At 55.5% G+C, this 25,142-nt stretch overlaps 1 protein-coding gene across 14 annotated transcripts in view; it reads right to left on the bottom strand.

Annotated features, from left to right (window-relative positions):
- EXD3 (exonuclease 3'-5' domain containing 3) overlaps positions 1 to 25,142 on the bottom strand; it is an 82,172-nt gene that overhangs the window by 13,472 nt on the left and 43,558 nt on the right. For 9 of the 14 annotated variants that reach the window (XM_088840974.1, XM_055401261.2, XM_055401255.2 and 6 more), the window contains 11 exons: positions 20,473 to 20,546; positions 20,333 to 20,371; positions 18,874 to 19,040; positions 18,351 to 18,474; positions 17,972 to 18,182; positions 17,760 to 17,869; positions 17,198 to 17,360; positions 16,958 to 17,121; positions 16,297 to 16,452; positions 4,360 to 4,413; positions 4,107 to 4,238 (listed from right to left, as the gene is read on the bottom strand). In XM_088840974.1, coding sequence (XP_088697100.1) covers positions 4,107 to 4,238; positions 4,360 to 4,413; positions 16,297 to 16,452; positions 16,958 to 17,121; positions 17,198 to 17,360; positions 17,760 to 17,869; positions 17,972 to 18,182; positions 18,351 to 18,474; positions 18,874 to 19,040; positions 20,333 to 20,371; positions 20,473 to 20,546 — 1,394 coding nt within the window. Of the gene's footprint in view, positions 1 to 3,743; positions 3,921 to 4,106; positions 4,239 to 4,359; positions 4,414 to 15,935; positions 16,033 to 16,296; positions 16,453 to 16,957; positions 17,122 to 17,197; positions 17,361 to 17,759; positions 17,870 to 17,971; positions 18,183 to 18,350; positions 18,475 to 18,873; positions 19,041 to 20,332; positions 20,372 to 20,472; positions 20,547 to 25,142 lie in introns of those variants that run through there. The other 5 variants (XR_016038512.1, XR_016038511.1, XM_055401260.2 and 2 more) reach the window with 3 other exon arrangements.

The raw sequence follows: 25,142 nt of genomic DNA, 5'->3' as shown, positions 1-25,142 counted from the left end.
TTCCATTGTCCATGGAGTTCTCAAGGCAAGATGCTGGAGTGGGCAGCCATTCCCTTTTCTAGGGGATAAACTTCCCGACCCAGGGATTGAACCCAGGTCTCCTGCACTGCAGGCGGATATTTTACCATCTGGGCCTCCAGGGAAGCCCCAGATGTTCACTTTCAAAAAGGGCCGACCCGCTTAAAGTCAGAACGCCGAGGGCACAGACTCATACCGATCCAGTCCCTGGTCCGGGAAGATCCTGCCTGCCTCAGGACAGCGGAGCCCACGTACCCAGCCACTGAAGCCTGCAGGCCAAGATGCCGGGCTCCCCAGTGAGAGAGAAGCCCGAGGACCACAGCTTAAGAGCAGGCCCTGCGCATGGCAACGGAGACCCAGCACAACAACAACAAAATTTTCTGTTGAAAGTGGACATCTGTCAACGTCCAGGAGGTACATCCCGGGGGGACCCCAGACAGGGAGTAGGAACCCCTCTCAGGAGCACATGGTCAGGACCAAGGTCCAGAGAAGAGTGGCCCTAGGACAAATGGAGCCAGGAGGTGGGTGCTTGGTGGGCACCTCCAGTGAGCTGAGCCAGGGACCTCCCCGGGCACTGAGCCGGGCCCCCCGCCCCTGTCACTCCAGGGGCCTCCTCACAAGTCTCGGACAACACGGGCCCCTGGGAGCCTGTGGGAGGATGTGAGGTCCACATGGGGCAGTGTGCTGACAGACTGCCGGCCGGCCGGCACCTGGAGCAGCCTGCTTCAGTGTGAGGGTGTGGGCCTTGCTGTCATGCCAGCCACGGGGCCTTCCTCAAGAAGTGGGCCGCCAGGAGCAGGGTCCCAGTCCAGGGGTGTCCAAGTGCCCAGGTCCCCCAAGACCCAAGTGCTGGGACCCAGGCTGGGCTCCGGTGGACCCAGGCTGGGCTCCGGTGGACCCCGGGCGTTCCCAGAAGGGGAGGAGTGCATCAGGAGGGTGGCCCTGTGGGCTGTGGGGAGGCCTGGGGCAATCTGCGGGGCCCACTGGAGTGCCGCCTTGGGGGACTATGCTGAGCTTGTTGTCGGCCCTGCACCCTGGCTGGCATCCCGAGTCTGGGGGCATGCTGGGCCCCTGTCAGCCCCCCGCCCCGGAGGCCTGTGACAGGCCCCTCCGGTGGCCCCGGGAGCGAGTGGCCCCAGGTCCCTGCCTGCACAGGGTGGGGCTCCTTTGCCCGCAGCCTTTGTGCCTGCGTGACCCCGGGGGCAGTGAGTGTGGGAACGGGGCTGGGGGCCTGCACAGCACAAAGGCCGGGGTGGGGGGGGCAGGGTCAGGGCCACCGCCTCTTCCTGTCTGTCCCCGCGTCTGCTGCTGCCCCTCAGGACACAGGGAGGGTCTCCACGCCTGGGGACGGGCTGGGCACCGGCAACCCGCTGGCCTCTGCATCCGGACTCCGGGCCCCGTCACTGCGGGCCTCCCAGGTGTAGTTCGGGTGCTGGGGGCCGCTGGCCCTGGGCCCCCTCGCGTGCTCAGGCCCTCAGAGCCCTCGCTCAGCTGGCTCCCCACCAGACATCAGCCCAGGCAGCACCCTCCTTCCTCCCACGGCCTCTGCCCAGCTCGGGGCTCCCGGCACTGAACCCGCCCCTGAGGCCCCGCCCCAAGGCCCCACCCCGGCTGCAGGCTCCTCCCCCACCACCGAGCCGAGGGGACCCCCTGCTGAGAGCACCCCCATGAGGTGGGGTGACTGTCCTCCTGGAGGCCACTTCCAGGGGCCAACGTCACTGACCCCCAGGACACCCGCCCACCCCCACCACAGAAGAGGGGGCCGCAGGGATGGTAAAACAGATGCTGTGCCCAACAGTGCCTGGGTTCCTGCTCTGGGGCTTTTTTAAGCTTAAATTTCTTTGATAAGATCCTTTCCCAGGCTGGACGGCACTGGGAATGTCCTCCTGGCGGACATTCCCGATGGACGGTCCCAGGCCCCAGTCACCAGCTCCGGGGGTCACGACCCTGCCCTGCTGGAGGGATCCAGTGCCCCTTGCCCTCTGGGCCCCGGGGTGGGCGGGCTGTCCCCCTACTGCCAGGGGCCGCCTCCGCGTGGCCGGGCCCAGCGCCCCCTCCAGCCTCACTCGCTCCCGCCACATACCCCGATGTGCAGCCCCAAGAGCGGCCAGCGGGCTCTGGGAACACTTCATGTGTCCAGTGGGTTTTCCCTCTGGGAACAGCACCAAAATAGCAGAAGGAAGGAAAAGAAAATGGAAACTCAGCCTGGCGGCGGGAGCTCTCCAGGGAGGCGGCCAGCTCTGGCCTGGGCAGGGGTGGTGGTGGCTTGGAGCCAGCATCCAGGGAGCTCGGGCCCTGGGGGCACAGGATGGGACTCTGCTGGCCGAGAACCGCATGGAGGTGCTCCCTTGGTCAGTCCTACGTGTGTGGCTCTCTGCTGGCCAGTGGCCAGTGCCCTCTGATGTGCACATGGGCTCAGGGGCCACGCAGGCCAGGGCTGTGGCCTCAGGCAGGGCAGGGTCTGCAGTCGCATGGAGCCACTGGCCACTGTGCCTCAGGGCATCCATGCAGCCCCTTTCCTGGGCTTCCCTGTCCACTTGTGGGAGGCCCTGAGGCCAGCCGGCTCAGGCACTGGCAATGAACTTGGACAGGGAGTGGGGTGGCTGCTGAGCTAGGCTGGGAAGGTAAGCCAGTCCCAGCCACTGCGCTGGGCTGAGCTCCTGGGTGAGGCTGGGAGCATCGTGGCCAGGGGGCTCTGGGCGGGGGAGGTGGAGTGTGTGGCCTGAGGTGCCCCGCCCTGGGGCAGGCACTGCCCATCAGCAGGGAATGTCCTCCACTCATGGGCTGAGAACCATGGTGAGAGCCGCCAGCATGGCCCCCGACCCCTGACACCCGTGTGCTGAGAGGCTGCGTGTGAATTCCAGCACCCTAGCTCTCAGGGATCCCTCTCCACTTGTGGCCTTGCCTGCCTCCTGGGATCCTGGCACACAGCTGCAGGTGCTCCTGGGCAGTGGTCTGCCACCTGGGGGGTCCTGCCCTGGGGTGCACCCAGCCCACCTTCCTCAGCAGCTGAGCCCTGCTGGAGGCCGCTGGACAGCCCTGGGCCTCAGAAGCTCTGCAGGGGACCCCTCCTGACAAAGACCCACCGGGTGCCGATACCCTGCCTCCCTCCTGGGCCGTGGCCACAAGCCCGCACACGGTCTCTGCCTGCGCCCGCCCCCTCCCAGCAGCTTCCAGCCCTGGGGCCAGGGGCCTCACCTCTGTCCTCACCGCCCGCTGATCATGTGTGGGGTGCATGTCTACCTCACAAGGATGCTGTTGGCAGGACCCCAGCTGGGCAGGAAGCCCCTCCCCTCCCACCCAGAGAGCCCGGTGCACCTGGCCCACCCTCTAGACCAACCTCCTGAGATCCCAGACCCAGGACCTGCCCTGCCGACGGCCTGGGTCTCAACGGGAAACCTGCAGCCCTGGCCCCACCCGGAGGCATGTCCCAGACCCTCTACGCCCCACCGTCAGCCCCTGGTTGCCGCCACGGCTCACCTGGGCAGGCACCCCACCGACCGCAGGTCTCCCAGCGCCCCACTCAGGGTGAGAACACTCCAACTCTGTCCCACCCACAGCAGCCAGGTCAGAGCCAGCGCCTCCCTGGGCCCTACTGCCCCTAGGACTGTCTCCTGTCCCGGGGGCACTTGCTGCTCCCCCCCACAGGGTGCAGCTCTGCCCCCTGCCTCTGAACTGGCCCCACGCCACTCCTGGGGTGTCCCGCAGCCTGGCCCCTCCACAGGGCCCCTGCTGGGGCAGGGGAGCAGTGCCAGGATGCAGCCCGGACTCTTCCTGCGAAAGGCAGTGACCACCCTCGCGGATCTGAAGTCTCCACGGCTCCCCCGGGCGCCAGTGGGGTGTCCTCCTAGCTTCCCAACTCCGTTTTCTCAAGACGACGCACCAGCAGAAGTTCTGAAAAGCTGGTAAAAATGCCCGCAGGCTCCCTCAACGCCCTGGGGTCTTTACCACGTGCGCACCTTCCCTCCTCCCGAGGAAGGGGTTGGGAGGAAATGCACAGATCGAGCCACGTGGCGGGGTCTCACCAGTCACAGAGCCTGGGCCGCACACACTGGCCCCTCGCCCAGCCTGAGGCACGTGGCACCCACCTGGCAGCGGCTGAAGATGTCCGTGGGGGTGACACGCACATTGAAATGCCTGATGACGGCCTTTGCCTGCTGCTGGGCCTTGAGGGAGCAGTCCACCGCCAGGCAGCGCCCAGCCCCGACCTGGGCCCGGAGCTGTGGATGGAAGCAGCCTTCACGTGGGGCCCAACCCCCAGCTGAGGTGGCCTGGAGCCTCCAGTCTGCCTGGGGCGGGGGCGGGGGCGGGGGCGGGCAGCCAGGGCCGACGGATCCTCACCTTGTGGTATGGTAGCCCCGAGGTCAGAATGACCCTCCCCTCCTGCCTGGCAACCTGCGCAGGAGGAAAAATCGGCAGGTGAGGCTGCAGGCCCACTCCCAGGGCCAGGCCCCTCTGCCCCAACCTTCACCAGCCGCCGCCGCCCCTTCCCCACCCACTCCATTACCCCAGCACTGCCTCGCCTGCATCTGAAAGGAAAACAAACTGAAAGCGTTAGTGGCTCAATCATGATGGACTCTTTGTGACCCCATGGACTGCAGCCCACCGGGCTCCTCTGTCCGTGGAGTTCTGGTCCAGGCAAGAATACTGGAGTGGGTAACCATTTCCTTCTGCAGGGGATCTTCCTGACCTGGGGATCTTCCCAACTTGGGGATTGGATCCAGGTCTCCTGTGTTGCCAGCTAGTTCTTTACCATCTGAGCCACCAGATTCCTGCAGCCTGAGCCTGGGCATTGCGTGCAGGGATAGATTTGGCCTTAGAATCATGCAAACATTTCACAGAATCGCTAACAATTAAATTTAAAAAGCCATCTCTATAAACCCAAAAAAGATGAAACAAATAAACCACAAATAGAGAAATATTCCAACTGCCATGAAGCCACAGTGAACTGACCATGTAACTCTGGGGATACAGCCCAAAATGAAAAACACCCTGCAGTAAACACCACTGTTGGTGACGGTAACATCAACGTGGCTATTCTGAAATGTTTGTGTGTGAATTGTGACATAAAACAGATGGGCAATGCTGGTGTGGTGTTAGGATTTTTCAGCTCAGAGAAAGGAGATTTGGGAGAAAATTAAGGAGATCACACAATAAACCCTAGATCTGAATGGAAAACTTCAGATGGGTGTTATATATAGTTGATGGATATTGTGTTAGTCACTCAGTCACGTCCGACTCTCTGCGACCCCCTGGACTGCAGCCCGCCAGGCTCCTCTGTCCATGGGATTCTCCAGGCAAGTATACTGGAGTGGGTGGCCATTCCCTTCTCCAGGGGATCTTCTTGACTCCCTTGATGGGTGTTATATATATTTAGAGGTACTTCATCCCTTGGCCCACCGCAAAGGCCTAGAAACGAGAACTAACCCTGCAGTTGTGAGCACCCTCATGCAGGCTGATTTCTAGACAGGGTTTGTGCTAAAAGGAACCGGGGAGTTTTGGAGGAATAGCTGATTCTAGATCTGAGGACCTGGAGCATCTCTTTAGATGAGACAGCAAAGAAGTTATCAAAGTGTACAAGGATCATGTCAAAAGGGCTCAGGATCCACCCTACGTGCCACGAGGGGCACACTGCATATCAATGAGGTGACAGCTGTGACGTGTCCAGTTTGGTTCATTTTCATGTGTTATCTTTGGAGAGTGTGGGGGGCTAGCTCACTAGCGTGAGAGCTGAACACTGCAACTCTGGGAAGGAAACACCAGGGATAGTCATGACATTGTATTTGGCAACAATTTCTTGGCTATGGCACCGAAAGTAAAGACAACACAATTAAAAATAAATTGGACTTTGTGAAAGTTAAAAAACTTTTGTACATCACAGGACACTGCCAAGGAAGTGAAAAAACAAACCACAGAATGGGGAAAAATATTTGCAAATCATATATCCGATCAGGGATTAACATCTAGAATATATAAAGAACTCCCACAACTCAATGGCAGGAAAAGCAGATAAGCCAGTTAATATGTGGGCAAAGGACCTTGCCCTTCTTCTCTGGAGAAGGCACACAAATGACCAATATGCACATGTAAGGATGCTCAACATGAGTCACCAGGGAAACGTGATACACTGGGTATCACGTCACATCTGTTAGGATGGCTTTTATTTTTAAAAGGGAAAATAAGTGTTGATAAGAATGTACAGAAATCTGGAGCACGTATGCATTGCTGCTGGGAATGTAAAGTGGTGTGGCTGCCATGTAAAACAGTGCTTCAGTTTCTCAAAAGATTACATACAGAATTAGCGTATGGTCTGGCAACTCCGCTGCCAGGTGCAGAGCTAAAAGAACCGAAAGCAAGAGCGTGAGCAGACACTGGTGCGTCACGGTGAACAGCAGGGGCGTTACCCACAGGGGCCACGCGGGGGCAACCCAAGTGTCCATCAGCAGACGACAGACACACACACACACACACATGCATGATAGAACTTACTCAGATGTTAAAAGGAAGTAAAATCTTATACAGGCTACAGCAGGGACGGATTTCGAAGGCATTATGCTCAGTGAAATAAGTCAGACACAAAAGGATGAATTTTATATGATTCTACTTATGTGAGGTGCCTAGAGGGGTTAAATTCATAGAGAAAGAAAGTAAAACAGTAGTTCCTAGGGGCTGGGGGAGGGGTAAAAGGAGAATGCTTATTTAATGCATATAGAAGTTTTGTCTGAGGTGAAGGAAAGTTCTGGAAATAGTGGCAATGGTTACACACTCTGTGAACGTATTTAACGTCACTGGGCCGTACACTTAAACGTGGTTACGATGATCAAGTTTCCGTTATGTATATTTTGCACCTGATAATCTACTGGAGATCAGTGGAGAAATAACTCCAGAAAGAATGAAGGGATGGAGCCAAACCAAAAACAATACCCAGTTGTGGACATGACTGGTGATAGAAGCAAGGTCCAATGCTGTAAAGAGCAATATGGTATAGGAACCTGGAATGTTAGGTCCATGAATCAAGGCAAATTGGAAGTGGTCAAACAGGAGATGGCAAGAGTGAACATTGACGTTCTAGGAATCAGTGAACTAAAATGGACTGGAATGGGTGAATTTAACTCAGATGACCATTATATCTACTACTGTGGGCAGGAATCCCTTAGAAGAAATGGAGTAGCCATCATGGTCAACAAAAGAGTCCGAAATGCAGTACTTGGATGCCATCTCAAAAACGACAGAATGATCTCTGTTCAAGGCAAACCATTCAATATTATAGTAATCCAAACCTATGCCCCAACCAGTAACGCTGAAGAAGCTGAAGTTGAACGGTTCTATGAAGACCTACAAGACCTTTTAGAACTAACACCCAAAAAAGATGTCCTTTTCATTATAGGGGACGGGAATGCAAAAGTAGGAAGTCAAGAAACACCTGGAGTAACAGGCAAATTTGGCCTTGGAGCACGGAATGAAGCAGGGCGAAGGCTAATAGAGTTTTGCCAAGAGAACACACTGGTCATAGCAAACACCCTCTTCAACAACACAAGAGAAGACTCTACACGTGGACATCACCAGATGGTCAACACCGAAATCAGATTGATTATATTCTTTGCAGTCAAAGATGGAGAAGCTCTATACAGTTAGCAAAAACAAGACCAGGAGCTGACTGTGGCTCAGATCATGAACTCCTTATTGCCAAATTCAGACTTAAATTGAAGAAAGTAGGGAAAACCACTAGACCATTCAGGTATGACCTAAATCAAATCCCTTATGATTATACAGTGGAAGTGAGAAATAGATTTAAGGGACTAGATCTGATAGACAGAGTGCCTGATGAACTCTGGACAGAGGTTCGTGACATTGTACAGGAGACAGGGATCCAGACGATCCCCATGGAAAAGAAATGCAAAAACGCAAAATGGCTGTCTGGGGAGGCCTTACAAATAGCTGTGAAAAGAAGAGAAGCGAAAAGCAAAGGAGAAAAGGAAAGATATAAGCATCTGAATGCAGAGTTCCAAAGAATAGCAAGGAGAGATAAGAAAGCCTTCCTCAGCGATCAATGCAAAGAAATAGAGGAAAACAATAGAATGGGAAAGACAAGAGATCTCTTCAAGAAAATTAGAGACACCAAGGGAACATTTCATGCAAAGATGGGCTCGATAAAGGACAGAAATGGTATGGACCTAACAGAAGCAGAAGATATTAAGAAGAGGTGGCAAGAATACACAGAAGAACTGTACAAAAAAGATCTTCATGACCAAGATAATCACGATGGTGTGATCACTCACCTAGAGCCAGACATCCTGGAATGTGAAGTCAAGTGGGCCTTAGAAAGCATCACTACGAACAAAGCTAGTGGAGGTGATGGAATTCCAGTTGAGCTATTTCAAATCCTGAAAGACAATGCTGTGAAAGTGCTGCACTCAATATGCCAGCCAATTTGGAAAACTCAGCAGTGGCCACAGGACTGGAAAAGGTCAGTCTTCATTCCAATCCCAAAGAAAGGCAATGCCAAAGAATGCTCAAACTACCGCACAATTGCACTCGTGTCATATGCTAGTAAAGTCACGCTCAAAATTCTCCAAGCCAGGCTTCAGCAATACGTGAACCGTTAACTTCCAGATATTCAAGCAGGTTTTAGAAAACGCAGAGGCACCAGAGATCAAATTACCAACATCTGCTGGATCATGGAAAAAGCAAGAGAGTTCCAGAAAAACATCTATTTCTGCTTTACTGACTATGCCAAAGCCGTTGACTGTGTGGATCACAATAAACTGTGGAAAATTCTGAAAGAGATGGGAACACCAGACCACCTTACCTGCCTCTTGAGAAACCTGTATGCAGGTCAGGAAGCAACAGTTAGAACTGGACATGGAACAACAGACTGGTTCCAAATAGGAAATGGAGTATGTCAAGGCTGTATATTATCACCCTGCTTATTTAACTTATATGCAGAGTATATCATGAGGAACGCTGGGCTGGAAGAAGCACAAGCTGGAATCAAGATTGCTGGGAGAAATATCAATAACCTCAGATATGCAGATGACACCACCCTTATGGCAGAAAGTGAAGAGGAACTAAAGAGCCTCTTGAGGAGAGTGAAAAGGTTGGCTTGAAGCTCAACATTCAGAAAACAAAGATCATGGAATCTGATCCCATCACTTCATGGGAAATAGATGGGGAAACAGTGGAAACAGTGTCAGACTTTATTTTTTTGGGCTCCAAAATCACTGCAGATGGTGACTGCAGCCATGAAATTAAAATACGCTTACTCCTTGGAAGGAAAGTTATGACCAACCTAGACAGCATATTAAAATGCAGAGACGTTACTTTGTCAAAAAAGGTCCGTCTAGTCAAGGCTATGGTTTTTCCAGTGGTCATGTACGGATGTGAGAGTTGGACTGTGAAGAAAGCTGATCGCCGAAGAATTGATGCTTTTGAACTGTGGTGTTGGAGAAGAGTCTTGAGAGCCCCTTGGACTGCAAGGAGATCCAACCAGTCCATTCTAAAGGAGATCAGTCCTGGGTGTTCATTGGAAGGACTGATGCTGAAGCTGAAACTCCAATACTTTGGCCACCTCATGTGACGAGTTGACTCACTGGAAAAGAGTCTGATGCTGGGAGGGATTGGGGGCGGGAGGAGACGGGGATGACAGAGAATGAGGTGGCTGGATGGCATCACCGACTCTGTGGACATGAGTTTGAGTGAACTCCGGGAGTTGGTGATGGACAAGGAGGCCTGGCGTGCTGTGATTCATGGGGTCACAAAGAGTCTGACATGGCTGAGCGACTGAACTGACCACAATAAAAGAAAAAAAGCAATAAAGCAAGTGGTTACTTTGTAGTGGAAACAAACACACATCTATATGATGAATAAAAACAGAACTAAAAACAAACACACATAATTGAGGTAAATATGAAGAAAGATTCAGACAAGAGAGCACTCAGGAATAAAACCAGGAGTGACACGACAGAAGGCAGCTGTCCAACAGCAATGACAAGAGCAGAGGGCTCTTCTCAGAGTCCTGTCAGGCCACAGTCACAAACTCAGCAACACGCTCTTTCAGGAGAGAGGAAACAGACTTTTCAAGGAAAAATGGCCCCAATGAAAGGTCATAACAAAGGAGATCCCTTTAATAAAAAAGTTTGTCTTTTCTCAGAGTGCCTATGCATGTCCATACATCATAAATTCTAAGAGTCACTGAGTATATAAAGGAAGTGTAATGTCTAATTGGCAAAATTAAGAAAAACCACAGTGTGTTAAAAATACTGGAAAATAATAGTAAGATGGAAAGAAGGTGAGAAGCTAAAATGATCTGAAATCTCTGCATTAATTTTAACTTTATTCATTGTTAACTCAAATATACGTGCTAAAATCTCCAGCCTAACCCCTAAAAGAACAGAAATAGGATTTATAACTTTCCAATTAATAGAGGGGAAAAACAGAAACAGGGTGAAAAAGAGAAAATAGTTTAAGAAACAAAGGAGAAAAAAGAACAGAAAAAGTAGGAGCTACAGAAAGAACAAATCAGCATATTACAGCTAAACACAAGTTATATGAGTGATTACAATAAACGTAAATGCATGAAACTAATGGGTTGAAAAACAAAGACTGTCAGAGTAGATTTTTTAAAAAGCAGCTAGGAACAATTTATAACAAGAGCAAAGGAAGGTTGAAAGCAAAAGGATGAGAAAATGATACACAAATTCTAACCAAAGGATGCTGGAGTAATGGTTTAATATTCGTTCAAACAGACCTTACGGCAAAGAGTGTTAGTAGAGCCAAAGAGGTTCACCTCATAATTATAAAATATTTCACTCAACAGGAAGATATAAGAATTCTAAAAGCTGTGAGAATATGCAACAGGTAACAGCTTTAAAACCAGTGAAGCAAACACTGACATGACTAGAAGGCGAACCTGAAAAGCCCAGTGTCCACTGGGGACGTCAGCACAGCTCTCCTGGTCACTGACAGAAGTGGGCAGAAAATTAACAAAACAAGACACAGATGATCCGAGGAAATATTGAGTGAGCCTAGGCGAACCTGAAAAGCCCAGTGTCCACTGGGGACGTCAGTACAGCTCTCCTGGTCATTGACAGAAGTGGGCAGAAAATTAACAAAACAAGACACAGATGATCCGAGGAAATATTGAGTGAGCCTGACCCACTGAGTGTGCGGAAGCGAGAGAGGGGTGTGAGCGTGACTGGAGAGGCCGTGGCCGTTTAAAGTCCACCTGGAATGTTCATAAAAAGCATCGTCTGCTTGGCTACAGAGCCAGTCCTCACAATGTCTACATCGGCAGTATACAGACTACAATTCACTTAGGATAGAAATTGACTTGCAAAAGATGCTAAAAAGCTCCCAAACCCCAAGCTTTCTGAAACTGAAAAACAGCCTTTCAAATAAGTGATTTGAACTCAAAATCAAAACTCAAAAATTATTAGCACTAAAAAATAATGAAAATACTATATACCAAAATGGATGGAATGCAGTGAAAATATTACTTCAAGAAAAAGTTACTGCCCTGAATGTTTACATCGTAAGATTTAAGAGGCTGAAAATTGAAGAGCTAAGCACTCCTCTTGGAAATAACCCCAGGTAAGCAAAAGGAAGGAAACTATAAAAAGAGAAATTAATGAGATTTAAAAAAACCCACAAAAATGCAACAGAAGGGATCAACAAAGCTGAACACCAGTTACTTGAAGGGACTCATTCAATTGACAAACACTCTGTAAGATCAGGAAAACGGTGAAGCACAAGAGAACAACAATCAGTGAAACTGGTCGCCGCGAGGCACTCTCACAGAACAGTAAGACCCTGCCACGGATACACGGAACAGCGAGACCCTGCCATGGACACACGGAACAGCGAGACCCTGCCACGGACACACGGAACACCGAGATCTGCCACGGACACACGGAACAGCGAGACCCTGCCACGGACACACGGAACAGCGAGACCCTGCCACGGACACACGGAACAGCGAGACCTGCCACGGACACACGGAACAGCGAGATCTGCCACGGACACACAGAACAGCGAGATCTGCCACGGACACACGGAACAGCGAGACCTGCCACGGACACACGGAACAGCGAGACCCTGCCTCGGACACACGGAACAGCGAGACCTGCCACGGACACACGGAACAGTGAGACCCTGCCACGGACACACGGAACAGTGAGACCCTGCCACGGACACACGGAACAGCGAGACCCTGCCACGGACACACGGAACAGCGAGACCTGCCACGGATGCGAAACACCGAGTGACAGGGGCACACTCCAGAGGAAGGCGTGGCCTGCCAAGTGACTCAAGAAGACGCAGTCGACTAAGCAGTCCTAAAGCTATTAAACAAAAAGAATCAGAAACTCCTAAATTCCTCTGCCCAAAACACGAGGCTAAGGCGGCCTTGCAGGAACTCAGCCAGTATTTGAGAGAAAAATCCAAATATTACTCAAAGTGGCAGAAAGCAGAGAGGAGGGAAAACTCCCCAGCTTGTTTGTGAAGCAGAAGAGAAGATGGTGAGCGGGACAAGTCATGTGTCAGAATGGTCCTGAAGACAGGTCCAGCCATGTGACACGCTGGCCAGGCTGGGTGCAACTGGAATGCAAGGCTGGCTCCATACTGAAAAGGCGTATCACATGCACAGATCACAGGGACCATCTCAATGGCTGCAGAGGCAGCATCAGGTAGAATTCAGCTTCTCTCATGACAAGATGTGCAGCAGACATGGAGCCTGCATCCTGGTGTGGGGGCCTGGCAGCTACCACACGTCACAGAGAAACAGCCCGTTAAGTCAGAACTGAGACAGCCGGCCAGAGCTCCATCTGTTCAACCCCACCATGGAGGCCTTGACTGCTGTGAGAGGATACGGGACAGAAATGGGACCCGCAAAGACTGGGGAGGAAGGAATGAAACTGTCCCCGTCTACAGATGGTTTGTCCGCAAAGGAGACCACAACAAGTGACAGCCAGCTCAGTAGAACTGAGATTTCTGCGAGGTTTCCGGAGGTAAGATCAGTTCTCAGGCAACTAAGAGCTAAAGGTCCATACAGTTCTCTGTATCAGCAGAAAATAAAGCAGCATCATGTGTTGCAGACCAACTGTGCCAGCCTGGTGGGCCTTCCGAGGCCGGGGACAGACCTGCGGCTCCCGCCCGGGGCCCTTCACAGGGGCACAGGCAGCGAGCAGGCACGAGGAAGGGTGCGTGGCTTCGCCGACACTGGGAGAAAGGAAAGTGGGAGTGCTGCGAGCCGCGGCTGCCTGCTGACTCGACCGGTGAAAAGGGCAGTGAAGCCGTGGCTGCAGCCGCTCACGGGCTGGAGCCCCAAGCGTGGTTCCTGGCACACCGGCCAGCCCCCGGGCTCTCCTGCAGGGCCTCCACGGGGAAGCCCATGGCCACATTCTGAGGAGCAAGGCCACAACAGGCCAGGGACACTGGTCACCCCTTTACCCGTGGACACAGGTCCTTGGTGCCCTAAATCCACCAGGTTAGTGGCCCAGGGACACTGGTCACCCCTTTACCCGTGGACACAGGTCCTTGGTGCCCTAAATCCACCAGGTCAGTGGCCCAGGCGCAGACGCCAGAGCTGTTCAGATGAGCCTCGTGGATGCGTCTGTCCTGGTGCCCATGTCCGTCGGGCCCCTGGGGCAGCGGAACCAGCCAGAGGCACACTGAGGTTTGCTGCAAGGAACTGGCTGCAGACAGTGGGGGAGGGTGGGGCCATCAGGCAGACCCTGAGCAGACGGCGGCCACCCAGGTGGACCCGCTCCCACTCTGGCTCCCACCAGGCATGTGGCTGCTCAGCAAGACCGCGCGTTCCTCGGCTCCTACCACGCCCAGGGAAGCCATCAATCACTGAACTTTGGCCTCTTCCTGCATCTGCACGGGCTGTGAACCTCCCCAGTCGTCACGCCCGGTTCCTCTTTGCAGGACAGATGGCTCTCTGCTCGGTGGACTCCACCGTTTCAGTCACACTTGACCCCAAGCAACAGCAGGACTGGGAGGCACCGTAGCAGAGCCGGGACCGCGGCTCATCCTTGAGAGGTCTGCTCCCTGCAAGCGCGGACAAAGCCCCTGAGCTTCTGCTGCGGGGGCGGGAGCCTCCTCCCTTCCCTCGCAGCGGTGCTGGCTTTCTTTAAAGGCAGGCTGATAAGTGCCAACAGAGCTCATCACAGGAAACAAAACCCTCAGGGTAACCCCCATGAACAACACAGCCAGGTCACCTCCTCGGGAGTCTGCACAGGAAATGCATGGTTGGGAAAGAGCCACAGGAGAGAAGACATCAACGGAACATGGTGGGCCCCCTGGCTAGAGACAGTCTCTCCTGAAAACGCCAGCGGGCTCCACCTGCGCCAGAGAGCATCACAGGCGTGACAGGTGCGCATGCCGCCCGCCGTCCAGAACGCTTCATGAGTGACACACACCGGCGACAGTACTACCTACCCCCACCCCCCATGGCCGGGCAGGCATGAGGACAGGCCCTGCGAGCTCCAAGCACAAGGCCGAGGGGCCAAGTGGGCAAAGTCAGTCCGTAACCGCAGGGGCTGGAGCTATAGCCGTGTTCCCAGAAAGAAGCACCTTGCCTGCCACACCCCTTGGGAGGGCACTGGGCCTGGGGCCTCAAGACTGTGATGTTCCAGGTTCTGAGGTCCAAACCCCTGGCTCCAGTCCAGGTCCTGCTGGACCTCAGCACCTGCTCCATCTGGGCCATCCTGACCCCAGCAGGTCCCCAGACTCTCTCTGCCCCTCCCGCGGCCCTGCTGCATTTGAGGCACCTGTTATAGCAGCACCGACTCCTGGCTCCCGTGTCCACTGGTTTGCCTCTGTGGCTGCAGCCACTTAAGCGTGAACTCAAACTGAGTTCTTCGGAGGTGGGAGTGGCCAGGCTCTGGGGGGGGCCCTGTGCTCCCTAGCTGCTGTGACTGCGGACACCTCATCTGCAGTCCTCAGGAAGTCAGGCTGGCCTTCTCATCTCAGCCTCTGTAAGCTAGAAACAACCCCAGCGGGAGGACTGAGGGGTTTCCAACAGGGACGGCAGCCAGAGCCACTCTTGACACGATCATGCCTCCCTTCCTGGGAGCCAGGACCGGGCCTCCGGAGGAGCTGGCCGTGAGGGACCACGGCTGAGGAAGGTGGACGTCCTCTCATGGACGTGGGGGCCGGCTCAGGAGGCAGACGGTTCCCTCCCGGCTCAGCCCTACCTCTGCAGCCCTGGGCAGAGAGTCCCTCTGTTCTTCCAGCCCCAGCCTCCTCGTTAGCAGGGGTGGGAAGGCTGCCGAAATATCCAGCGGGCTGTGCAGCGTCTGGGGAAGGGCTGCCTGCCAAGCTCAGACCCCACTCCCCCCACCATCCCCTCCCCAACCCATGCCCCAGTCACCTGCTTGCCGAGCCTAGGGACCCGTCCCAGAAGGTGTCCAAACGCATAAAAGAAACCACACATAATTACGTAATTACGATCTGGCCACCTCTGTGCTCTTTCGTGGTTGCACAAGTCCCAACAGCCTGGGTGTTCATCAGCGGCCAGTGGATGGATCCACTGTGGTCCATCCGATGGAATGTTATTTGGTTGTAAAAAGGACTGAAGCACTGACAGATGCTACGACGCAGACGAGCCTGGGAAACACCACGCTCGTGAGAGAAGCCAGGACGAAGAGGCCACGAGCACAAGTCCGCGGGCGTGCAACATCCAGAGCAAGCCAGAAATCAGGCTGCCGGGGCGGGGGCGGGGCCTGGAGGGGCGGGGCCTGGCCTGGGGCGGAGCTTGGCCAGGATGGGGCGGGTCCTGGAGGGGGCTAGGGTTAGGGCGGGGAGCGGGCGATGAACACGGTCTAGAACCCACCATGGAGATAGCTGCGCAAAGCACACTGTGAATCGTGGAGAGAGGGAACCGCATCTCAGTGAACCCGGTAAAGAACGCTTACTGGTCACGTGCTCACTCCTGAATTCTGAGGCCTCTGCCTGTGTTCCACAAGGCCCCGGGGCTTGTGTTTCCCTCCGCTCCCCTGGTGTGAGCACCCGCTACTCAGAGAGAAGGGCCCCAAGGGTACGCTGCGGCGTTTCCGGGGCCGGGAGCACCCAGGGTCTGCCCGCGCCAGCCCCACCCCGCAAAGGAGCCTGCAGACCACAGGCGCCGGACGGCAACAAACGTCTCCACCCTGGCAACCGGGGGAGCCCTGCCCCACCTCGGGATCGGGGGACACGCAGCTGGGGCGCTGCTGCCGCCACGGACACTCCCCCACCCCGGGGGCCGCGCAGGGACGCAGGCGGCCCGGGCCCGCTCACCTCGGCGGCCTGCCGGTGGTCCTCGCCAGAGTGCAGCACCCGCACGTCGACGCCCAGACAGCGGAGGGTCCGCGCCAGCCCCCTCAGCATGCTGTCACACACCACGCGGAAGGCCCGGGCCGGGACCTCGGGGGCCACGTCCTCAGGCGAGCGCACCTGAAACACGGCCTGGATCAGCTGCCGCGGCCGGCCGGCCACCAGGATGAGCAGGGTCCAGGGCAGGGGTCTGGGGGCAGGCGGGGAGGGAGGCTCCCAGGGCGCTCTGCTGCTGTAAGCAATGTGTACTCAGTACAGAAAACAGCGGGGAAGCAGGGACCACAAACCCAGACCACCCAGGACTCAGGGGACTGGCACATGTCTCCTGGGGGTGGGTGCACGCTGGAGTGGGCCCGGGTCTCAGGGCACAAAGGGACACAGCCAGAGGCCGCCCTGGATGTTGGCGGGGGCATGCCAGGCTGGGGACCCCTCCTCTTGTAGGACGCTAACCCCCTGCCCTGCTTCCCTTCCTTCGGGGCAGCGGGTCCAGTGTGGAAGGACACAAGCCCCCGGATGGCTCTCCCCAACCCCTAATCCGGGTCTCCAACCCTGTGAGGTCCCAGTCTTAAGGGGAGTGGTTCTTCCCACAAGAATCCTGATAAAGGGCCTGGGGGGCTTCACCTACTTGCCGGGGGGAGGCCGAGGCCTTCTGCAGGGGCGGCTCCCGAGTCCCGTGTCTCTCGCTGCGTCCCAGCCCCAGGCTCCAGGGCAGGGACCCCGGCAGGTGGAAGCGGGCAGGCTCTCTGCACAGCGCCCAGTACACCTCCAGCAGGCAGTAGGCATCCGCAGCTAGGGGGGGCAAGGTCAGCCTCAGCCTCCAGTGTGGGGGGGTGTGGGGTCGCGGGACAGGAGAGGGGGCGCCCACCTGCATAGACCAGCTGCCCCTCGCCCAGTGGCCGCCGGTCCCAGTTGGAGAGCTGCTGTGTCTTGTCCAGGGGCTTGCCCAGCACCTGCTGCACCAGGAGGCTGAGGCCCCGCGGGCCCGCGGCCCCGTCCACAGCCGGGGCTGGCCTGTCCGCCACCCGCATCTGCAAGACAGCACCTCCTGGGGGTGAGGCGCCTGCCCTGGAGGGCAGACAGCACCGCACACGGCCAGCAGCCCCATGGGGGGCCCTGGACAGGCCCTGTGCCCACCATGATGGACAGCGTCCCGAGAAGGGGTGCCGGCGTCCCAGGCAGACTGTCTCGGGCTCTCAGGGCCTCGGGGCCAGGGTCACCTGCCCACCGGTCAGCTCTGGGGCCTGTCTGAACCCCCAGGGGTGTACTGAGAATGCTGGGGGACCCTGTGCTCTGGGTCCCTCGTGACCTGTGGTCAGGGATCAGGGCTGGGGCCAGGCGGGACAAATCCTTGGTGAGACCACTGCCAGGCGTCGCTGTGCGGGCAGCTCTGCAGAGCAGGGGGCCCCCAGCCCACACTCAGTGCTGACCTGTCTGTGCACCTGCAGCAGGTCCAGGCCACCCTGCAGCTTCTGCCCGGCCTGCGCCAGGGCTGGGTAGGACGCACCCAGGCTCCGCAGGTCCCCCGCCATCCCGTAACCTGCAGTTGGGGGATGCCGCTGTGACGGGGGCCAAGGGAGAGGCTGGTCTCACAACTTCCCCCAGGTCCCGCAGGGCTGGGGCGAGGGTGGGTGCTACTCACCCAGCTTGGTGATGGAGGGGTCTGAAAGCAGCCGGGACATCAGCCGGGAGAAGGCGTGGGGTGCCTGCCCTCCTGCGGGACTCGAGAGCCGGGGCAGGTCCAGCAGGAACACATGGCCCTCCACGGCCACCTGCATGAGTGACACCCGGGGCCGGCCGCCCGTGCCGAAAGACGGTCTCCACTCCAGGTCCACACCGACCACCTGGCCCGGCTGCAGACAGAGGGACTGGTTGGAGCAGCAAGGCAAGCGCTGTGGTCTAGGCGGAGCGGCCTCTGTGGGGAGGGCTGGCCCAGTCATGCATGCCAGTGTGGCCAGAGCCCCCGGAGGCCGTGGTGAGCAGCCCCTGGTGCCAGCCACCCGAGGGAGCCGGGCACACACCTGCAGGAGTGCCTTCTCGTGCCTGGCCAGCTCCTCCCAGGAGGCCAGGAAGTGGATGTCCTCTCTGGTGATGGGCAGCCGGTAGCAGTCGTCCCGCCCATCCTCTGAAGGTGCCTTGGCCATCCTGGGGAGGAGCAGAGCTGCAGAGCCCCTGCTGCCCCCCTGGACATCCCCAGCTGACTGCAGGGCCAGGGGAGCCCTCAAGGCCGGCATGTGCCTGGGGCCTTCGGGGTCTGCTTCCCATGCCTCTGCCCTCGCACCCTGGGGATGGCCAGGTCCCCAGGCTCCTCTGGGTCCTTTCCTGGGGGTATGTGGCCTGGCTGAGGCACCCGGCCGCTGGGTCTTTGCTGGAACCCGAGGAGGGGCAGGACCTGCCTGTGTGTTGGCACGCCGCTCATGCTCCCTGTGCCATCTCCTCGGCCTTCCCTACTTCTAACTCCCAGCCCCCAGTCACTTTCCGAGGGTGGGGGTCCAAGGGTGTGTCCTCCTGGTCCCCCTACCCCGGAGCCTGGGGGTCGCTCACCTCTCCTGGAGCCTGAGTTGGCTCATTTCTGCCACTACTGTGGCTGGGAGTTGCTCCTCAGGCAACGAGAGGTCCAGGGCACACTGGGCGACCATGGCCACATCGTCCTGAGAGGCCAGCAGCTGTAGAAGCTGCTCCTGCAGCCACTCGTCCTGCCCCACCAGGCCCTGGGGGACGGGATGTGGGCTGCTCCACAGGGTCGGCCCCAAGGGGGTGGGCCCATCCTGTCAGCCCCCAGACCAAGACCAACCCTCGGACTGGCCCCGACCTCCCTTCACACCTGGCCCCCATCTCCCCTCTCAGGCCCTGAGGCCCATCATAAGGAGGAGGCTGTCCTCTGGAAACCAGCAGCCCCCATGACTGAGGCCGCATGGTGGCTGAGCTGGCTTGGACCAGCGCCGCCTCCCAGGGCAGTCTCTTTTCGGCCCTCCTCGCCGCCTCATCTCCCGGCACACCTGCTCACCCCTCCCCTTGGCAGCGCTGTGCTGGGGGAGGGGGGCCGCAGGGCCATGGGGGCTAACAAGGCCATGTCTCCTGTCTGTCCATCTGTCTGAAGGCCCACATGGCCTACAGAGGTCCTGGTGGGGGTGGGGGCTCCATCCCACAGAGTGCCTGCGTCCTCGGGGTCACAGGCCGCTGTGGACCCCACCCTCCTGGGGAGTCCCTGCTGGCCAGCAGGCGGGGCCACTTCCCCACACGGCTCTGTCCCCAGCAGCCTCAGCGGCTGCTTCCCGCAGGCTGCGGGTTCCCACGTGGACGACAATATGTGGAAACCCCTCCACATTCTTCAGGATGTCCGCTGCCCTTCCGGCCGGCTCGGCCTTGGCACCCAGGGGGGACCGGCCTTCCGGGCCTTGCCCGGGGGTCCGCGTTCCTCTCTGATGACTCACCAGCCCTGGCCGGTCACTTGGGTTGTGGGGAGGGCAGGGGAGGGGTGGCTCAGCACCGCCCTCCACTGGCAGACCCCGCACGGGCGCTCAACGGGGAGGGCCCTGGTTCCTGACCACTGCGCAGTGCCCCGCACACGGCCCCCCAGCCCCCCCGAGAGCCCACCTTCCTCCCAGGTCACTTTGCCCGGAGCTGGGGACGGTTCTGCACCATGATGACCCCCGCCTCCAGCTCAGGACTGGGGACACAGGCTGCAGGCCAGTGTCCTGAGGGGATGGCAGTCCCTGGCCTGGGAGTGGACCTTCAGTCTGGCCTTCTGTGTCCCTGTATCACCCCAAGGGGCAGCTGCCTCCTTCTTGGGGTCTGTGGGCACCCCAGGCCTCAGATCACAGAACCATGGCAAGCAGGGAGCCTGAGAACAGTCTAGAGTTTTCTCTTGGTGAACCGCTCCCCCTTTAGCACTTGGGAGCTCTGTCCACAATGGGGGAAGGAGGATCCTGGACCCTCGGCCGTTCCGACTGTGTCCCACCCTGCCCCACAGGGGGTCATGTGCTGGGACCTCCGAGCTCACCTGCACCAGCTCAGCCCAGCTCTCCTGGGACATGCTTCTCTGCAAAAGTGGACACCAGTGTGAGCTTTTCTATCAGCAGCTCCGGGAGCAGAGAGCAGGCCTCGCTCAGAGCTCTCTCCGCCCCGCCCCGGGCCACGCACCTCCACCAGCCGCTTGTAGCACAGGTACCGCAGGGCAGTCAGGCGCTGCTGAGTGACCACGCTGGGACACAGGGCTGAAAAAGAGGGTGTGCTCCGGCCGGGCTGGGTGGACAAGCGAGTGCAGGCCGGGGCTGGGGGCTCCTGCCCCCCGACCCGGCACACTCCTCGCACACGGCCTTCACTCTGGCTGTAAAGGAGGGCACCCCTCTCTGGGCCAGGCATGGGAGCCCCCGGCCTGCCCTCCCTTGGGGTCTCCTGGATCGCCACCTCTCGGGGCTTTCCTGCATTTTTTCCAGGCAGCTGGCGCTTTTGTTTCTCCCCACCCCCCAACATGAGTTTCTTGAGAAAGGGGCCTGTCTTGCTCTGTGCTGACAAACTATGCTGACTTGTCAGCTTCCCTTCACATTCTGCTCAGAGCCCACGGGGCCCAGGAAGGGCGCCCACTGTCCACCCACCCTGTCCTCCTACAGCTGCTGCTCCTCCCTCCTGGGACCAGCGGTCCTCAAAGCCTGGTGGTCTGCGGGTGTGCTGATCACAGAGCCTGCCTACTGCAGGCCTCCACCAGACCCTGACCAGGATCCCCTGTTCCAGAGGGGTGTGGCCACCCCAGCCAGCACCCTGCAACCAGCTCGCGGAGCACCCTCACTGCAGGGATGCTGTCCAAGAATGCAGAGGTCAGGGTTGCTTGGCGCCAGGGCCTGCCCACCACCTGGCAGCCTTCTCTCCCCTTTCCAGCCGAGGCAGGAACGCAGGATGCCAAGGGCTCCAGACCCGTGCCCCACAGGCTGCTGGGGACAAGACTGCAGGAGGAACGGATGGATGAATGAAGTGCTCCGAGCAGGAGGGGATGGTCAGGAAGGGGGAAAAAGGCAGCCAGAACTGTTGCAGAATTAAGTCTCCCTCCAGTGGAGAAGGAAACCAGCTTTCCTGAAGTTTCTACAATGTTACACATCATTTTGCCAATAAGATACTTTGTCAAAAGCCTATGGATACAGTATTACCCTTAGGCCTCCTCTGTATTGCGAGGTTCATAAAAATCCACAGGCTCCTCTGGGAAGCAGATCTTTTAAAGGAAAAGGTACAGGTGAGCCAGACTCAGCCACCCACCTCGGGCGGGTCCTGCTGACTCTGCCAGATGCCTAGGGGCTCCACTGGGATCCAGGCCCAGGAAGAGAGGGCTGGGTGCACTCAGGGCAGAGGGACGAGCAGTCCCCATCCTGCATCATGTCTGACTGTCCTCCCACAGAGGGCACAGGGTCTGTCCACTCAGAGGCCCACGCCAAGAAGCCAATCACACAACACAAACAGCATGGACTCAACACATATGCAGAGTCGCAGAAGAGACCAGAGTCAGGAAGGGGAAACAGGTGATAGCCAGAAGAAATAATGACCGAAAACTCCCAGGACGGATTGAAGACACCAGTCCATAGATCCCAAAGTCCCATAAACCCCAAGTAAAAACATTAAAGAGAAACGTCTACCGAGTCTCCTCACAGTGAGACTGCAAAACCCCGAAGCCTAAGAGAAGATGCCAGACGTGGCCAGAGGCAGAGAGACTGCCGCCAAAGGTGAGAAGCTAGATTTCTCCTCAACAACGCGTTTCAGTCCAACCAGAGGGCCGACATCACAGCAAGCGCGACCTCTAATCACACTGAGATGAAGGGAAAACCAAACATGCCACAGCTTGGAAACTACAAACACACTGCTATCTCCTCTGTAGATAAAAGAAAAAAATTATAATGGAAATTAAAGACGTCTTCAGTTCAGTTCAGTCGCTCAGTCGTGTCCGACTCTCCACGACCCCATGAATCACAGCATGCCAGGCCTCCCTGTCCATCACCAACTCCCGGAGTTCACTCCAACTCATGTCCACAGAGTCGGTGATGCCATCCAGCCATCTCATTCTCAGTCGTCCCCTTCTCCTCCCACCCCCAACCTTTCCTAGCATCAGAGTCTTTTCCAGTGAGTCAACTCGTCGCATGAGGTGGCCAAAGTATTGCAGTTTCAGTAATTAAAATGGACTGGAATGGGTGAATTTAACTCAGATGACCATTATATCTACTACTGTGGGCAGGAATCCCTTAGAAGAAATGAAGTAGCCATCATGATCAACAAAAGAGTCCGAAATGCAGTACTTGGATGCAATCTTAAAAATGACAGAAAGATTTCTGTTCGTCTCCAAGTCAAGCCATTCAATATTACAGTAATCCAGGCCTACGCCCCAACCAGTAACACTGAAGAAGCCGAAGTTGAACGGTTCTATGAAGACCTACAAGACCTTTTAGAACTAACACCCAAAAAAGATGTCCTTTTCATTATAGGGGACGGGAATGCAAAAGTAGGAAGTCAAGAAACACCTGGAGTAACAGGCAAATTTGGCCTTGGAGCACGGAATGAAGCAGGGCAAAGGCTAATAGAGTTTTGTCAAGAGAACACACTGGTCATAGCAAACACCCTCTTCAACAACACAAGAGAAGACTCTACACATGGACATCACCAGATGGTCAACACCGAAATCAGATTGATTATATTCTTTGCAGTCAAAGATGGAGAAGCTCTATACAGTTAGCAAAAACAAGACCAGGAGCTGACTGTGGCTCAGATCATGAACTCCTTATTGCCAAATTCAGACTTAAATTGAAGAAAGTAGGGAAAACCACTAGACCATTCAGGTATGACCTAAATCAAATCTTTTATGATTATACAGTGGAAGTGAGAAATAGATTTAAGGGACTAGATCTGATAGACAGAGTGCCTGATGAACTCTGGATGGAGGTTCGTGACATTGTACAGGAGACAGGGATCAAGACCATCCCCATGGAAAAGAAATGCAAAAAAGCAAAATGGCTGTCTGAGGAGGCCTTACAAATAGCTGTGAAAAGAAGAGAAGCGAAAAGCAAAGGAGAAAAGGAGAGATATAAGCATCTGAATGCAGAGTTCCAAAGAATAGCAAGGAGAGATAAGAAGGCCTTCCTCAGTGATCAATGCAAAGAAATAGAGGAAAACAACAGAATAGGAAAAACAAGAGATCTCTTCAAGAAAATTAGAGATTCCAAGGGAACATTTCATGCAAAGATGGGCTCGATAAAGGACAGAAATGGTATGGACCTAACAGAAGCAGAAGATATTAAGAAGAGGTGGCAAGAATACACAGAAGAACTGTACAAAAAAGATCTTCACGACCAAGATAGTCACGATAACGTGATCACTGACCTAGAGCCAGACATCTTGGAATGTGAAGTCAAGTGGGCCTTAGAAAGCATCACTACGAATAAAGCTAGTGGAGGTGATGGAATTCCAATTGAGCTATTTCAAATCTTGAAAGATGATGCTGTGAAAGTGCTGCACTCGATATGCCAGCCAATTTGGAAAACTCAGCAGTGGCCACAGGACTGGAAAAGGTCAGTCTTCATTCCAATCCCAAAGAAAGGCAATGCCAAAGAATGCTCAAACTACCGCACAATTGCACTCATCTCACACGCTAGTAAAGTCATGCTCAAAATTCTCCAAGCCAGGCTTCAGCAATATGTGAAACGTGAACTCCCAGATGTTCAAGCAGGTTTTAGAAAAGGCAGAGGCACCAGAGATCAAATTGCCAACATGTGCTGGATCATGGAGAAAGCAAGAGAGATCCAGAAAAACATCTATTTCTGCTTCATTGACTATGCCAAAGCCTTTGACTGTGTCGATCACAATAAACTGTGGAACATTCTGAAAGAGATGGGAATACCAGACCACCTGACTTGCCTCTTGAGAAACCTGTATGCAGGTCATGAAGCAACAGTCAGAACTGGACATGGAACAACAGACTGGTTCCAAATAGGAAAAGGAGTACATCAAGGCTGTATATTGTCACCATGCTTATTTAACTTCTATGCAGAGTACATCATGAGGAACGCTGGACTGGAAGAAGCAAAGCTGGAATCAAGATTGCTGGGAGAGATATCAATAACCTCAGATATGCAGATGACACTACCCTTATGGCAGAAAGTGAAGAGGAACTCAAAAGCCTCTTGATGAAAGAGGAGATTGAAAAGGTTGGCTTGAAGCTCAACATTCAGAAAACAAAGATCATGGCATCTGGTCCCATTACTTCATGGGAAATAGATGGAAAAACAGTGGAAACAGTGTCAGACTTTATTTTTTGGGCTCCAAAATCACTGCAGATGCTGACTGCAGCCAGGAAATTAAAAGACGCTTACTCCTTGGAAGGAAAGTTATGACCAACCTTTATAGTGTATTAAAAAGCAGAGACATTACTTTGCCAATAAAAGTCCGTCTAGTCAAGGCTATGGTTTTTCCCGTGGTCATGTATGGATGTGAGAGTTGGACTGTGAAGAAAGCTGATCGTCGAAGAATGATGCTTTTGAACTGTGGTGTTGGAGAAGACTCTTGAGAGTCCCTTGTACTGCAAGGAGATCCAACCAGTCCATTCTAAAGGAGATCAATCCTGGGTGTTCATTGGAAGGACTGATGCTAAAGCTGAAACTGCAAAGATGTCTTAGCTGAACAATAATAAAAGCAATACATACCGAAACTTGGTGTATATACTCAAGAAGAAAGAAGGCTGAAGACTCAGTTTGGGGGTTGAACAGGGCACACAACTGACAGGATCAAAAGCACCAAAATCAGGCCACAAAATCGGCAGCAACAAGATGAAAGGAAGCCCC

This window comes from Moschus berezovskii, chromosome 11 (assembly GCF_049115385.1).
Source record: "Moschus berezovskii isolate FMDL1 chromosome 11, NW_MosBer_1.0, whole genome shotgun sequence".
NCBI classification, from domain to species: domain Eukaryota; kingdom Metazoa; phylum Chordata; class Mammalia; order Artiodactyla; family Moschidae; genus Moschus; species Moschus berezovskii.
Note: the sequence above shows the minus strand (reverse complement) of the source record. Positions and strands in the feature narration are given on the sequence as shown.